This window comes from Camelus ferus, chromosome 10, assembly GCF_009834535.1.
Source record: "Camelus ferus isolate YT-003-E chromosome 10, BCGSAC_Cfer_1.0, whole genome shotgun sequence".
Classification (NCBI taxonomy): domain Eukaryota; kingdom Metazoa; phylum Chordata; class Mammalia; order Artiodactyla; family Camelidae; genus Camelus; species Camelus ferus.
In genome coordinates this window covers 66,919,336-66,935,629 of record NC_045705.1, presented here as the reverse complement: position 1 = coordinate 66,935,629, position 16,294 = coordinate 66,919,336, and the positions used below count along the sequence as shown (strand labels likewise).

Sequence of the window (16,294 nt, the reverse complement as noted above, 5' to 3'; positions counted from 1 at the left end):
CAGGGGACTGGGGAAGAGGTAGTCAGTAGGAAAATCATTTACTTCAGATCAGCAACCTTTATTCCTGTGTTGGGCACTGGATCGGGGTGGGGCCAGAGATGGAAGACAATGACCCCATCCACCCTCTGGGCCTCAGTTTCCCCTCCGTCACAAGGGGAGGGAAGGCGCCCCCTGCTTCCTTCACCTGGAGACTGAGTGCCCAAGTGACAATACGTGGGCCTGGGCCTCTCAGCCCCAGAGCGCCAGCACTGAGGGCTGCCCAGACCTCGTCCTTGCCCTGGGGATGGGCTCGCAGTCTGGGAGGGAGGCCCATGCCCCGCCCACCACTAGTAGCTGGCGAGAAGGGCAGGTGGGGTTTGGCCCAGTGACCAGGTGACGTGCCAGAGCCTCTCAGCCACGGGTCTGGCTTCATTGTGCTCTGTCCTGGTAGCAGAAGCGTCTGTGGGCCACGTAAGGAAGGCTGGAGCAGTCCACGTAGAGGAGGCCGCCCCATCCACAGTCCAGAGGGCCACGAAGAGGTAGGTCAGCAGTCACGGCCATCTTATCCGGTACAGTGAGGGCCCCCATCGCTTCTAGCATCCTTGGCTGTTGGTGCCCAGCAAGGCCTCTGGGGAGGCTGGCCGGCTCAGGGTCACGCTGGGGAACCTGGTGACAAAGTTCTCCCACCTTCTTCTTATCTTCTGGAAGACAGAGGAGAGGGGAGATCAAGGCTCAGGTCCCATGACTGAGGGGTGGGCTTCAGGTGCTGTTCCACCTCCAGCCATGAGGTGGTGGTAGATCCCAGAGACCGAAGCACCACACACTAGTCACCCAGTCTCCTGGAGGCCAGAGGCAGGAGGCAGGAGCCAGCAGCTCCCACTGAGGGGGTCCTGATCCCCACTTTTCTGGGGGAGAGGGGAGCACAAGATGGAACCCTGGAGAGTTGTACTGGCTGATTATCTTGCCTCTAGCAAACTCCACCCACCCAACATACTGATAGATTAATCACCTTAGAACAGCCTGCTCTAGAACCTTTCATGACTCGCCTGTGCCTATGGGGTAAATCCCCAATGCTGCCAGTGCCCTCAGAAATACAGTTCTTGGATCTCTCTCTCTTCAACCCCTTCCCCAGACAGTTCTTCACCTTCCTGGTCTATGGCCCTGTATGTTTGTACCTCTGAGCCTGCGCTGCCCTGGGTCCCTCTCCTTGGAGCCTCTACCCTCCCCCATAGCACTCCTCCATCCACCAACCCTCAGCCAAACCTGTTGATACTGCCTCAGCCACCGCCGGCTGCCTTCTTGCTGAGCTTGGATCAGCTGCTCTTTGTCCCCCAGGTCCCCAGGCAGACGCTCCTGATGGGGGGCATCCAGACTTTCTGGGCCTCTATTTGAGGACATGGACTTCTCATGCCCCTGTCTGAGGCTCAGCGCCCGGCGCAGTCGGCCTTCCAGGGGCCTCCCCCAGGGCTCCTGGAGCTTGCCATAGGAGGGCCGTGGTCCTCGCAAGGACTGGCTGCGTAGCCCTGTCCCCATGGCTCTGGAGGCTGCAGGCGCAGGACTGCTCTAGCCCCTTGGCAAGCCACTGGCCTTCTGAGATGGCCTGGTGCCTCCACCCCTGGGGACAAAGGTTGGTGTTGCTGAGGTGGCAATTGTGAACCAAAGGGCAGGCCACTGGGGTCAAGCATCCCTGAGTCACCAACACCACCACCTCTCCGCCTCCCAGAGAAGGGGGTGCAGGCTTCCTCCTCCTCTTCCTCCAGGCAGCCTTCCCTTCCAACTCCTGAAGAGCTTGGCCTCCCCTGAACTCCTGTAGCCCTGGCTGTCCAAACTCATTTCATTGACAATGTGAACAGATGGCTCAACAGCAAAACAGAGATGGGCTTTTAAGAAACAGGACAGCTCCAACCTAGAAACAGTTGAATTCACAGAGACAGAAAGTAGCACGGTGGTTGCCAGGGCCTAGGGGGGGAATGGCGAGTTGTTTTATGGCCGTAGAGCTCCAGTTTTGCAAGATGAAAAAACTTCTGGAGATTGTACAACAATGTGAATGTAAGTCACACTACTGAATTGTACATGTCAAAACAGCTAAGGTGGTAAATTTTCTGTTTATATAATTTTTTTTACTACAATTGGATATTTAAAAAAAGAAACAGAATAGCTCCAGTCTGGAAGTCAGGAGGCTTATTTTTACCCCCAGGCCTAGCTCTGGCCCTAGTTTTCCAGCAGAGAATAGGGTTAGGAGCTCAGGCTCAGAGGACCAGCTACTCCTGGGTAAATCGCAGTTCCATCACCCACAGCTGTGTGATGCTGGATGCGTTCTCCCGCTTGGCCTCCTTGTCTGTAATAGGAACAAATAACTCAGGTGTTGTCGTGAGGACTAACTATGATGACGCTGTGCTAGACACAGGGCCTGGCACGTGGCAAGTACTCAGTAAAAGTGAGTTGGCGGCAGGGGAGGGTATAGCTCAGTGGTAGAGCATGTGCTTAGCATGCACATAGGTCCTGGGTTCAATCCCCAGTACTGCCATTTTAAAAAGTGAAAAATAAGTAAACAAACCTAATTACACCCCCCAGCAAAAAAAAACAAAAACAAAAACAAAAAACCAAAACAATAAAAAAAAGTGACATTTGAAAAGAAAAAAGTAGAAGTCACAACTAAAGTAAGTTGGTATTCATTGATTTGGACAAATCCTTTCCCCTCTTGGTCAGTCTTCTCATCTGTAAGATGGGTTGTTGTGAAAATGAAATGAAATCATGAATGTGGATGCCTCTAAAAGCAAGACCAGCAGCAACTCTTTTTCTCAAGACAGTGGGGAGAGAGAAAGGTGCTTGGGCTGGGCCAGCCAATCCTTAGAATCATAGAATATGAGGGTAGAAAGGGGACTTCACAAATTGGGTCCACACCTTTTTGTTTTAACCTTTATTTTTTTTAAGCTTTTTAAACTGGTTCTGGGACTATTTCCTCCCTATATTTCATTTATACCTCATGATATTCCTATGAGGTGGATCTCATTATCCTCATTTGGTAGATCCCCATTTTGAAGGTTGGAAAACTGAGGCTCAGAGAAGTTAAGCAGGCTCAGGAAGTGGCAGAGCTGGGACTCCCGCCCCAGTGAGCCTGGCTTTAGAGTCTGTGCTCCCACCCTTCTGCTCCTGTCCTCGGGCTGGTGGCAGAGGCAGGACTGGAAGCCGCCGTCCTCCTTCCTCAGTGTCTGGGATGCTGCACTGGGTACCCCATCAGGTCAGGGAAGTACTGGCTGCAATTCTCGGCTCACTCCAGACTCCCCTGCGCCTGGCCTTGCTCTCTTTTCTCTCTGAGTTTCTAGGCCTTCTTTGGGTGAAGGGTCTCTTAATACCCTACAGGCTCAGCTCCCAGCCAAAGGAGCCAAGGCAGGGCCAGTGTGAAGAGAACAGAGAAAAAGGACTCTGACCTTCTGGCCCAGGCTGTCCCAGGACTGTGATCACTATTCCAATCCTGACCGCACCTCTAATGCCTAACCCTCCAGCCAACCTTGACCTGGTTAAAAAGCAACAAAACCATCACACAGTGTTCAACGCCCTTACCCGGGCACAGTTAACTCGAATCCCCATTCTCCCCAGAGTCTGAGCCGGAAAGAGCTTGTGGATGACTCACAGGCTTCTGAGATGTGTTGGGGTGAATCACTCACTCTTGTGTCACGCATATAGCTGCCGAATACCCTTATGCCAAGTGTGTAATCTTACAACAATTTCCCAAATCCATAAATCCATGGAGGACCAGGAGAAAATAATGTGTTCTCTTCCTTCCCCACTGCCTCCCTGCCTTCGTCACCTGGCAAGCTTACCTTTTCAGACCCTGCTGGGTGACAGCTCCCCTGGAAGCCTGCCCAACCCCTCAGCCCCTATTGGGGAGGCAGTCCCCTCTCCAGCCCACCCGATACACACAGGAGCAGCAGTCACACCAGGATGATTTCCCCACCACACTGGGTGTCTCTTGAAGGCCAGGACAACATCTCTTTCATCTCTGTCCCCAGGATATGACACAGTCAATGCTTGGTTTTAAATATTGGAGACTATGATTTGTCTATTGCTGTGTAACAAACTACCCAAAACTTAGTGGCTTAAAGCAACACGCATGTGTGATCTCACAGATCCTGTGGGTCTGGGATCCAGGCATGGCTTAGCTGGGCCTCTGGTTCAGGGTTCCTTACAGGTTTTCAATCAGGAGGCTGTAGTCACCTCCAGGTTTGACTGAGGGTGGATCTGCTTCCAAAATTATTGGCAGAACTTGGCTCCTTGCAGGCTGTTGCACTGAGGGCCTCAGTTTCTTGTAAATTGTTGGCTGTTCTCAAGGGATTACAACCTGGCAGCTGGCTTCAGTTGGAGCTGGCAAGTGAGAGGGCGAGAGATGGCAGGTGGGCAGAAGCCAGAGTCTTTGGGGAACTTAATCTCGGAAATGATCTCCTTTCACTTTTGCCATATTCTGTTCCTTCAAGGTGAGTCACCAGGTCCAGGTGGCACCCAAGGGAGGGACTCCCACAAGGGCATGAACACCAGGAGGCAGGATCATTGGAGGTCATGGAGGCTGCTAACTCGTGAGACCTGGGTGCCAAGCCCATCATGCTGCCTGAGTTGAAAGACTTGCACTTTCAGTGGTGGCTGATTCTTTGAGTGAGAAGCTTAACCTCATGTGCCAACAGTTAGCTATGAAATGGGGATGATAATTTATTTCATCAAGTCTAAGATGGCATTAATTGAAAGGTAGCATTATTTTATACACCACCCATTCACTGGAAGATGCAGCCCCGCTTCAGAGGTTGAAATGGGAGGGCAGAAATGTGTGCCTTAAAATTAATGAAACACACACACACACACACACACACACACACACACACACAAATTAATGAAACACACAGTATTTATTTCTGAAAGTGGTCTGAGACTTAAACGGCTGGTCAAGGTTGTGAGGCTTAGATGCATGGAAGGCTGCAACCTGGGTCAGCCTGCCCAGATGTTCCTTCTTATTAGTGAGCCAATGAAATTAATCCACATTTACATGCTGTGGGCAAGACCTTGTTCTGAGATGTCTAGGCTGGAAGTGAGGCCAAGGGGAGCAAGGTAGAATCTCTACCCTTAGAAAACGAGGGATTCTCATGTACATAAAGGAAGGTGCCTTAAAACAGACACCAGGTGCTGAGGGTGCATGGAAGAGAATGGGAGACTACATCTGGCTTGGGAGTGGGGAGAATCCGGGCAGGCTCCCTGGAGGTGGTGGTGTTAGAACCTGGCCTCAAGGGCAGGGAGGACTGTTGCAGTGGAGATGGGTAACCAAAGCCTGGGAATGCAAAGGGTTACCTCTTGGGTGGGAGAAGAATTTGGAAAGGCAAACTGGAGCCCACTCTTCCTTGCCAGGAAGAGGAATGTAATTGATCTTGGGAGACAACAGGGTTGGAGTGTGCCCTTCACTCCAGGAGCCTTACCTCTGTGATTACATTTCACCCTCACACCCCTCTGGAGTTTAGCCCCATTTTTAAGATGAAATCACAGAAGCTCAGAGAGGTGAAGCAACTTGTTCAAGGACACACAGTCAGTAGTGGGCCTTGAATGCAGCCCCGCAGAGTCAGGCCAGTAAACAGAGTCCTCAGCAAATGGGTGTTCCACCTACCCTGGGGGGGACTTGGGTCTTCATGCACCCCACAGGACAATCAGACAGAACCCAGACAGCCTAACGTTTAATGCCATTGGAACTTTCCTTGAAAACATAATGCCCACCAGAAATGAGGCAAGAGATTGTGAAGATACACATATTTGATTTTAAAATGTTTGTGTGTGTTTCAACTGATGATTTATCTCTTGGCCTGAGCAGCTCTTATAGTACTGTACATTTTAGGGGAGCTAGTTCTTCTACTTCAGAACAGTGATATCATTTATGTCCATTGTTTTGGTTTTCATTTCCCCACAGGAAGTTAGAATGACAGGCTGACAAGTTCAACATGAGATTTTGGTTATCTTACCACTTGGAGACATCAATCAAAGGGAACGATAAATAATAAGGATGCTGCTGGTTATAAAAGCTCTCACCTTCTCATGCAGTGCCAGGCAATGTCTTCCTGTATGGGGTCCTGATAGCAGGCCGAGGAATCAGGGGAGGATTATTCTCAGTTTAGACAAAGCATTTAAGAGTAATAATTTCAGGGCCCCAGAGCTGGCAATACGGATGCTCTTGCATTCTTTTTCAAAATATGCAGGACCTGGTGATTGTCAGCGGTGGGTCTGCCCCTTCTCCTGTCTGAGCCTATTTCCTCATCTGTAAAATGGGGCTGAGTGGGTCTAGCCAGGGTGCCCCAAACTTTCCTTGTTTAAAAAAACACCGGTTACTGGGCCCTATCACAAGCCCCCTGCATAGACAGGTCTGAGCAGGGGACTAAGAAGCTGTCTGTACAGTCATATCCTAGGAGGCCTGTTTCTTGCAGGAAATCTTGGAAACATAATTGCTCAAGGCCTTTCCACCTCTGAGGACTGTAATCTTAGGACTCAAATTTCAAACCAAACCTCTTCCTTTGAAATCTAAATTCTAAACATTCTTGTCTTCTCTTTGACACCAAAGTGTGGAGCAGAAAGAGCACAGCCTGGGGGTCAGGGGATTGGAAGTCCAATCTCAGCTCTGCCCCTGATTACTGCTGTGATCCAGAGCGGAGTCATTTCCTTTCTCTGAGCCTTCGTATCCACACCTGCAAAATGGGTACAGGATTTCTGTCCAGGTATGTTGAGAGGCCCAGAGGAATTATGGCTCAGAGCGGGGAGGAGGATCTTACCCTCCTCTGCCTTAACCTGTGGGCAGTGGCCTTGGTATGGATCTGGAGAAGTGCTGGGGCTGTGATCTGCTAGACCAAGGCCCACCTTGGCAGGTGGAAGTTCTGACTGACTTGTAGAGATCCCATGATGGGATGGGCTTGTGTATGGAAGTTACCCTAGGAGCCTGGGTGTCTAGGGCGGAGTGGCCTGGACCCCTTGAGGACCTGGGGGGAGGGAAACATATCAAAAAGAGCAGAAGAGCTACTCCTGAACCATCCCTACCCCCATCACACACCGTGAGGGTCTGTGCGGCTTAGAAGAATGGAGACACGATTCCAGCCTCCGGAGAAGGCCTGGTGTGTCAATGCTTTAGGCAGTGAGGGGGCATGTTCACCACAGCCTAGTGCCCTGCCCTGTCTTTCCATCAGTAATGGTTTATCCTGTGGTCTTACCAGCAGCCAGGCTATCTGCGGCTCAGCTTGAACTGCCAGAATTTGGTTAATTAAAAAAAAAAAAAGTGATTTTCTTTTGTCATCTCAGGAATGGGGTTCTGGGACATCTAAGTTGTCCTGTGAGATCCTCAGGACAAAGCTGGCCTTCTGAATTGTAAATACGGAGGGGTGGGCTGTTTCTGGGTTTATAGTGACTATTTAGTTTGAAGAGTTCATGGCTTTATCTGGGAGCTTGCATCTACCTGGATGCTTCTGCTTAACCCAAGCTTCCTCAGTCCTAACTGCTCTTGGCCCTCCCCACAGCCCCCTCTGAGGCTGTGAGAACTTGCTGGTAAGCTGACCTCAAGGACCCTCTCCACGTCTTGACTCCATCATGCCTCTCAGCCTTTGCTTGGGCCATGTATAGGATCCTTTTTACATATATTCACCTGATAAACTCTTGATATATGTATGTATGTATGTATGTATGTATGTATGTATGTATGTATGTATGTATGTATTTATCGAGTTTGCCTCCTCCAGGAAGTCCTCCAAGCCCCCTCTCATGGAGGTAAGGGACCCCTCATGGACTCATAGCAGTCTCTAGCACAGCACCATACTGTTTTGAAGTGGAGTGCTTTGAGGTTTCTGCACCTTATTGGTCTGGGAGCAAGCTTGGGGATGGGGAAAGTACCTCCTTTTCACTGTATCTCTACTGGGTGCTGCTGACATGGCTGTGGAGTGAATGCATCTCCTTGCCCCCACCACCCCATTCTCCTTCCCAGGACTGTTGACACAGTGACACCCTCCCTTCTCAGAATGTGCTCCTCCCTGTCCGATCGTGTCTCCTCTCTTAAACTTTCCCCTTCCCCTTAGATGTTGCACTCTCTGGACTCCTCTCTCTATTGGACTCTGTTCAGCCTCTGGGCATAGTTTCAACCAAGTGTGGGCTGATGGTACCTATTCCTTCATTTGCCATCTATATATTAAGCATCTGCTGTGCGCCAAAGTCAGCTTTTGTACAGGTGATGTTCAGGTGTGAAGAGGGGAGGGGAGTATAGAAGATAAACAAAATCCAAGAACTTTCCAAAAAGTGATAGTTACTAAGAAACAATAAGTCACATGTATCCCCAGCCTAACAGGAGCCCTGAGCTCTGCAGCTGCCCCTGGACCACTCTCTCCCAACAGAGCCCTGATGCCTATGCATATCCTGGCCAGCCCACCACAGGCTGGTCTCAGCCTGTCTGTCCCGCCTCACTTCCCCCCCTGCATCTCCCAGGACCTCAGCCAAGTTTCCCAAGCTTCCTGGGCCTCAAGAATCAAGGTAACAAGTTGGAAATTGTTTAAAAAAAAATAATAAAGGAAATAAAAAGATTCCTGGGCCCCACTCTGTGAATCAGAATCCATAGGGGCATGGGGTCCAGGAATTTGTTTTGTTTTTAAAGAGCTCCAGGGGGTTCTTAACATCAAGGAAGTCTGGGTAATAACTTCTCTAAAGCCTCTCAGTGGGTCTCAACCCTGACCCACATGAGAACCATTTGGAGAACTTCTAAACCTAGCAATGCAATGAAGGAGATCCCACTCCCCAGAGGTGGACTTACATGGTATTCTGCTGGTGATTCTAAGACCTCTGATCTGGTGGTTAATATGCATAAGAACCATGGGGTGGGGCTCAGGAATCTGTGTTTCCCACTAGCACCTTGTCTCAATGAGATTCTGTCACTAGTGACATTAGCGTAGAAGCCCACACTGAGAAATGCTTTGTCTAGCCACATTGGACTCCCCACTCAGGCTTTTGACTGGGCAGTTTTCTCTATCTGGGAGGAATAAGCCTCCCAACTTTGTCTTCCTGGGGATCTCAGTCTGGAGGTCGGACGTAGCCTGGATGGAGAAGTGTCTTGTTTCCTAATCAAACTTGAACTAATTTGTATGCCTGAGCTAACTATTCAGAATCCATACTATTGTTCTCAGCAGTTCATTTTCTAGTTCTCAATTAGTTTCTTTGTTCAGAGGCTATGTTTTCCACCCCCACCCCCCCACTTCTGTGTCTCTGCCATAGCAACAGGCCCCTACTAAGTGCTCAAAAGATATTTGTTAATTGAATGAATATGTGAATCTGGAGAACAGGGATTTTAGTCCTTGTTCTGCTACTAAAATAGTTGTGTTGGACTGACCCAGGTTGGAGTTTAACCAGACATGTGGAAGGAAAGACAAGGCAGCTGGAGAGACAAACGCAACAGACACAACACAGAGAAGAGAATGGAGTTGTACTGTCTCTCCACAATCAATAATCAATTTTTAGTTAACAAGATGGTCTCATAGTCCTTGATCCTCCCAGCTGTCTGGAAGTAGGTTATTCTTCCTCCATGCTTTAATTACCATCTGATGGTATTTTATTTTTAATTTAATTTATTTTATTTAATTTATTTTTTTGTCTTCTGTTTTTTTTTTTAACATTTTTTATTGATTTATAATTATTTTACAATGTGTCAAATTCCAGTGTTCAGCACAATTTTTCAGTCATACATGGACATATACACACTCATTGTCACATTTTTTTCTCTGTGAGCTACCATAACGTTTTATGTATATTTCCCTGTGCTATACAGTATAATCTTGTTTATCCATTCTACAGTTTTGAAATCCCAGTCTATCCCTTCCCACCCTCCGCCCCCCTGGCAACCACAAGTCTGTATTCTCTGTCTATGAGTCTATTTCTGTCCTGCATTTATGCTTTGTTTTTGTTTGTTTGTTTGTTTGTTTTTTAGATTCCACATATGAGCTATCTCATATGGTATTTTTCTTTCTCTTTCTGGCTTACTTCGCTTAGAATGACATTCTCCAGGAGCATCCATGTTGCTGCAAATGGCGTCATGTTGTCAGTTTTTATGGCTGAGTAGTATTCCATTGTATAAATATATCACATCTTCTTTATCCAGTCACCTGTTGATGGACATTTAGGCTATTTCCATGTTTTGGCTATTGTAAATAGTGCTGCTATGAACATTGGGGTGCAGGTGTCATCCTGAAGTAGGGTTCCTTCTGGATACAAGCCCAGGAGTGGGATTCCTGGGTCATATGGTAAGTCTATTCCTAGTCTTTTGAGGAGTCTCCACACTGTTTTCCATAGTGGCTGCACCAAACTGCATTCCTACCAGCAGTGTAGGAGGGTTCCCCTTTCTCCACAGCCTCCCCAGCATTTGTCATTTGTGGATTTTTGAATGACGGCCATTCTGACTGGTGTGAGGTGATACCTCATTGTAGTTTTGATTTGCATTTCTCTGATAATTAGTGATATTGAGCATTTTTTTCATGTGCCTTTTGATCATTTGTATGTCTTCCTTGGAGAACTGCTTGTTTAGGTCTTCTGCCCATTTTTGGATTGGGTTGTTTATTTTTTTCTTATTGAGTTGTATGAGCTGCTTATATATTCTGGAGATCAAGCCTTTGTTGGTTTCATTTGCAAAATTTTCCTCCCATTCCGTAGGTTGTCTTCTTGTTTTACTTATGGTTTCCTTTGCTGTGCAGAAGCTTGTAAGTTTCATTAGGTCCCGTTTGTTTATTCTTGCTTTTATTTCTACTAGGAGGAAATTTTTGAAATGTATGTCAGATAATGTTTTGCCTATGTTTTCCTCTAGGAGGTTTATTGTATCTTGTCTTATGTTTAAGTCTTTGATCCATTTTGAGTTGATTTTTGTATATGGTGTAAGGGAGTGTTCTAGCTTCATTGTTTTACATGCTGCTGTCCAGTTTTCCCAACACCATTTGCTGAAGAGACTGTCTTTATTCCATTGTATATTCTTGCCTCCTTTGTCGAAGATTAGTTGACCAAAAGTTTGTGGGTTCATTTCTGGGCTCTCATTCTGTTCCATTGGTCTGTATGTCTGTTTTTGTACCAATACCATGCTGTCTTGATGACTGTAGCTCTATAGTATTGTCTGAAGTCTGGGAGAGTTATTCCTCCAGCCTCTTTGTTTCTCTTCAGTAATGCTTTGGCAATTCTAGGTCTTTGATGGTTCCATATAAATTTTATTATGATTTGTTCTAGTTCTGTGAAATATGTCCTGGGTAATTTGATAGGGATTGCATTAAATCTGTAGATTGCCTTGGGCAGTGTGACCATTTTAACAATATTGATTCTTCCAATCCAAGAGGATGGGGTATCTTTTCATTTTTTAAAGTCTTCTTTAATTTCCTTCATCAATGGTTTATAGTTTTCTGTGTATAATTCTTTCACTTCCTTGGTTAGATTTATTCCCAGATATTTTATTACTTTGGGTGCTATTTTAAAGGGGATTGTTTCTTTACTTTCTTTTTCTGTTGATTCATCGTTAGTGTAAAGAAATGCAACTGATTTTTGAAAGTTAATTTTGTAACCTGCTACCTTGCTGAATTCTTCAATCAGCTCTAGTAGTTTTTGTGTGGACCTTTTAGGGTTTTCTATATATAGTAACATGTCGTCAGCATATAGTGACACTTTTACCTCTTCTTTTCCAATTTGGATTCCTTTTATTTCTCTCTCTTGCCTGATTGCTGTGGCTAGGACTTCCAGGACTATGTTGAATAGGAGTGGTGATAGTGGGCATCCTTGTCTTGTCCCAGATTTTAGTGGGAAGCTTTTGAGTTTTTCGCCGTTGAGTACTATGCTGGCTGTAGGTTTGTCATATATAGCTTTTATTTTGTCGAGATATGTTCCCTCTATACCCATTTTGGTGAGAGTTTTTTATCATAAATGGGTGTTGAATTTTATCAAACGCTTTTTCTGCATCGATTGAGATAATCATGTGGTTTTTGTCCTTTCTCTTGTTGATGTGATGTATTACATTGATTGATTTGCGTATGTTGAACCACCCTTGTGTCCCTGGGATGAATCCCAACTTTGTCATGATGTATAATCTTTTTTATGTGTTTTTTCTCACTGGGAGGCAGAAATTTTGGTTTGTTTTGGTCGCTCCCGTATCCTCTGGTTGGCAGAGCCTAGTTTATGAAGCTTTCCGTTCAGCAAGCCTTCTAAATCCTCTAAGTCCTGAGTGGCCTCCATTTACAAATTGGGAAACTAAGGCTCAGAGAGGTGAGGTTGCTTGTCCAAGGTCACACAGAGATTCCTGCCCATCACCACTATCCCCACAGCTGCTAAAGGGGAGAATCAAGTAAACTTGTGTGCTTCAGCGCCTTCGCAAGTGCCTTCTGCTCTTCGCAAACCCTTTCCCTCCGAACTCTTCTCCATCTGCTTGCGTGTATCTGGGTCTAGCCGGTAACCCTGAGCCCGGGTGCGATCTGTTATGCTTGCGGCTTTCGGAGACACGTGCTACTCGGGTGAATGAATCGCTCGTCCCCACCTCCGCCGACAGCCAATCGCAGCCGGCCAGAGCCCCGCCACTTCCGCCTATTGCGGGCCGCGGCCCGGGCCGTGCGGCCCACGTGGGGCTCTGGAGAAAAGGGAGTAGGCGGTGGTGCGCCAGAGGCGGGCTCCCTGAGCCTCGTCACCAATCTAGGGGCCCGCTGGGGACGCGCGGGGCGGGGCCGACGTGGGGCGCCAAGGCTTAAACGTGATGGGCAGGCGGGCGTAGGGAGGAGTCCCAGGCAGGGGAGCGGGAGTGACAGAGTATGTAGCCCAATAACAGGAGGGGTTGGGCTGCCTGAGCCAGTAGGAAGTCCGTAAGGCGGGACCGGGCCTGCAGCAAGTTCGGTTGCGCGGAGACCGCAGCTGTTCCCTGTCAGTGGAGGCAGCGGCGGTGGAGGCGGTGGCGACGACTTGCGGCGGCAGCGAGGAGGTGAGTGCCGGCGGCGCTGTGTACCTTCCTCTTACCGCAGCGGGTCGGAGCGGGTGGGCGTGCGCCGGCGCTGCCGCGGGGGACGCTTATGTAAGGGTCGCGCACGCCAAGGCGGCGCGGGCTCCACGAGTGACGGCTGGAGGAGACGGCAGCGGGCTGTGCGCGACCCGACGCGACGTGCGCCTCCCCTCCCCTCCTCCTCCCGCGGGGGCGGCCTGAGGGAGCCCGCCGTCTCCTGCCCCGGGAACCCCTCATCCCGGTCCCCCGGGCCCGCGAGCATCCCTCCCGCGCGGGCGCAGCCCGGCCTCCTCCACCCTGTACCCTGGGGGCCGCCGGCGGCTTTATTCCTGCTCTCGGGCCCATTTTGCAGATGGAGAAACTGACGCACGGAGCCCTAAAATGCCTCGCGCGGGGTCCCTGAGGGTTCGAACCCAAGTCTGTCAGAATCCGGAGCCCAGGTGTTCCCCATCATACTGGAAGTTGCTCAGCTCTGAAGAAAGCCGTGGCGTGTAAGGCGAGGGTTTTCCGTGTTCCAAGTGCCTGCACTCTGCTTCCCGTTGGATCCTCCTAGTAACCTTGGGGGGCATTCTTGTAATTCCACTTAGTTTCAGATGAGGAAGCTTGAGGCCCCAGAAGCAATGACTTGTCCAGAGCTACTCGGTTAGGAGGAGGTGGGGCTGATCTCAGCCCGTTATTTCTACAGCTTTTAGCAGTTAACGAAGCACAGTGAGGAGCAGCGGGCCCTCCGGGAAGCGCTCTCCTGGGCACGGAGTCAGAAGCCCTGGCTTTGAGGACCTGCTATACAGGTTCTTCCCAGCCCGTTTTGCTTTGTGTACTTTGAGTTGTTTCGCCTGTGGGGATCCCTTTCCTCATCTCACAAATGTTGGGGCTAGTCCAGGTCCCTAGATCCCTGGCAGCTTTGAAATTCTTAAAAATCTGATTGAAATTCATTTTGTGAGAAAGAGTAGGCCAGGGACCATTACCCCTACTCTGTAGCTGAGAAAACTGAGGCTCAAAGAGGTGCCGATCTTTGCCAGATCACAACCAGTCTCCTCAGTCTTTACCAAGAAATCCTTGCCTTCCTGTTTCTCCCTAACCCACTGCTGCCAGCAGCCCTGGCCCTCCCTATGACACCCTTCCCCTGCCTGTGATGCAAACAGTTGTGTTGGGGGGGTGTGCTCAGCATTTCTCTTCCCTCACAGCTACGGCTTTTCTGCTTCGTCCGCACTTTATCTAAACTCTTGAACTCTTAATCTCATTCTTTGCACACCTATCACGTTCAGAGCCCTAGACTGGGTGCTAAGAGAAGACCTGGGAGATGAGGTGCCCTCGAACTGCCGACAGAGTGGTTGGGGGAGACAGAATGAAACAGAACGTAAGCAGCAAGTCAGCATGCCACAGATGTTTGTAGAGAGCTGGTGTGGGCGAGGTACGGCCCACGGAGGACGTGAAAGAGAAAATTCAGGAGAGGCTGGCAAATCAGGGCAAACCGCTAAGGCCAGGGAGAGGAGAAATGGACCGGCTGGGGGCTGGACGGGCACGGATTGGGGAAGGCTTTGTGGAGGAGGCGAGCTGTGAGCCTCTTTTGATGCCAGCAGGTCCGGCTCAAATCAAAGGGCTTGGATTTGAGCAGCCAAGGTTTTATTATGGGATAGAGGTGAGTTTTAAGCAACTAGAACTTGCAAGAGGAAGGCTGAGGAAGGTGGGAGGAGAAGGTGGAAGAAATAGCACTTCCCAGTTGAGTGTGAGCAGAATGGCTGGTCACCGAGAAGAGGCCTCTGCAGGAGGCGTAACAAGGTGAGGGCACTTGCTAAGGTGAGTGTAAGTTAGAAGTGAGATTGGGTCCAAAGGTGCCAGGGGACTTGGCTGGACGCTGAGGGCCCAGCAGCAGCGGACCTGAGCTAGTTTGTGCTGTTTGTGTCCCAGTAAGCAACTTGTCAGCAGGTGTCCTTGTGAGCAGCTTCTTAGTGGCTGCTCTGCCCTGCCCTGCATAAGGGGCTTTGTTCTACAGTTGCTCAATATCTGTGTGTTGACTGGAATTAGATTGGCATTCAAAGTTTCCATAGTTTACCCCAAAGTCTCTTCTGCTCCTTATCTCCTTATCTTTCTCTGCTGAAGCCTGCTCCAGCTTGACTGTCTCAGTGCTGGTTCTCGCCTCCAGGATCACCCCTCAGAGAGGTTTGCCTTGGTGTTTGTAACCCCGGTGGATCCCTCCTGCCTTTGATGTGCCAACACAGGTGGCTTGCTTCCTCCTTATCTCACTTTCAGTGCCCCGGGTGCTGTGCTCGGTGCCTGTCCTAACTGCTCACGGAGGTACCAGGACCGAGGCAGGGCTGGACTGCAGACCCAGGTCTCATTCCAAGTTGCAGCATGTACGGGGGCTGCAGGGATGATTGTTTCATGTCAAGAGTATCTGGGAGGAAGTCCTGGACAGGCCCCAGACTGTCCAGATCTCTCTCTCGGACTCGAGCTGGATGCCCTGCAGGTAAACATTTCCCTGGAGGACTGGTATAGGCCTTCTCTCTAGCTCCAGGTAGCATGCTGCTCTCTCTCAACGGGGCCCATCTCCCCACATCTAGCAAGCGTGCTTGTTTGTAGGCTAGTCTCATCTGCAGACATCCTTCCCAGGAGTGGGGCGTTTTGCCTGCTCTCTGAAGCCTTATCTGGGCCCGCCTGACCATCCCTTCCCCTCTGTTTTAGCTGCCTCTAGGCTCAGCTGTGGGTGCTTTGCCAAACTGTCAGAGGAGTAGGGCCTGAGAGTGGACGATGAGAAAGTGATGAAACGAGTCAACCGTTTCCTCTTACCCACTGAATGAAAAGATAGGATCCTACCTATTGGACTTTTTCTTCCATTCGACCCCGCAGGTACCCTCTTCTGCCTCAGCCTCATCTGAGACTGTTAGCTGTTTCCCTGAAAGTCACTTCTTCTTGTCCTTCCACGGCTCTTGTTCCCGTGACCTTGTTCTCTGCAGAGCTTCTCTTACCCTGTCCCGTCAGAATTACTTTTCAGGCTTCCCTGCGTTAAAGTCTTGCCGAATCTGTTCAGTTGGCTGTGGGTTCTCTCCTTTAATGATAATGATAATAAATAATGACTTATTGTTATTAATAATAAAAGCCAACCTTTTGAACTCTGATTCTGTGGTGGCAAGGACCTTGCAAAGCCCCTTTTATGTATTATTTGATTCTCACAACAGCCCTACAATGAAAGTACTGTTAGCTCCTTGTTTACAGATGAGGAACTGTGGGTGAAATAACTCCCCCAGAATCACATAGCTAAGAAAGGGTGTGGCAGGGGTCCGCCCCAAGCTGTCAGGCTCAGAGTTTCCACGTGGGTCA

The 16,294-nt window shown here is 49.2% G+C and overlaps 2 protein-coding genes across 7 annotated transcripts in view; one reads left to right on the top strand and one right to left on the bottom strand.

Annotated features, from left to right (window-relative positions):
* Window positions 1–42: 42 nt before the first annotated feature.
* Window positions 43–1,593, bottom strand: C10H11orf86 (chromosome 10 C11orf86 homolog). 2 transcript variants are annotated; one of them, XM_014554905.2, is made up of 2 exons: window positions 1,243–1,593; window positions 43–677 (listed from the first exon to the last, which is right to left on the bottom strand). In XM_014554905.2, exons 1-2 carry the CDS (start codon window positions 1,510–1,512, stop codon window positions 573–575), a joined length of 375 nt encoding a protein of 124 aa, XP_014410391.1. In that variant the 5' UTR covers window positions 1,513–1,593; the 3' UTR covers window positions 43–572. The 2 variants fall into 2 exon arrangements, with proteins under 2 accessions (XP_014410391.1, XP_006179625.1); XM_006179563.3 differs by having other exon boundaries at window positions 43–680; window positions 1,243–1,590.
* PC (pyruvate carboxylase) overlaps window positions 429–16,294 on the top strand; it is a 103,829-nt gene continuing 87,963 nt past the window's right edge. For 2 of the 5 annotated variants that reach the window (XM_032489949.1, XM_032489948.1), the window contains exons 1-2: window positions 12,845–12,958; window positions 13,329–13,467. The gene's annotated coding sequence lies outside the window, so the exon portion shown is untranslated. Of the gene's footprint in view, window positions 519–12,844; window positions 12,959–13,328; window positions 13,468–16,294 lie in introns of those variants that run through there. The other 3 variants (XM_014554902.2, XM_014554903.2, XM_032489946.1) reach the window with 3 other exon arrangements.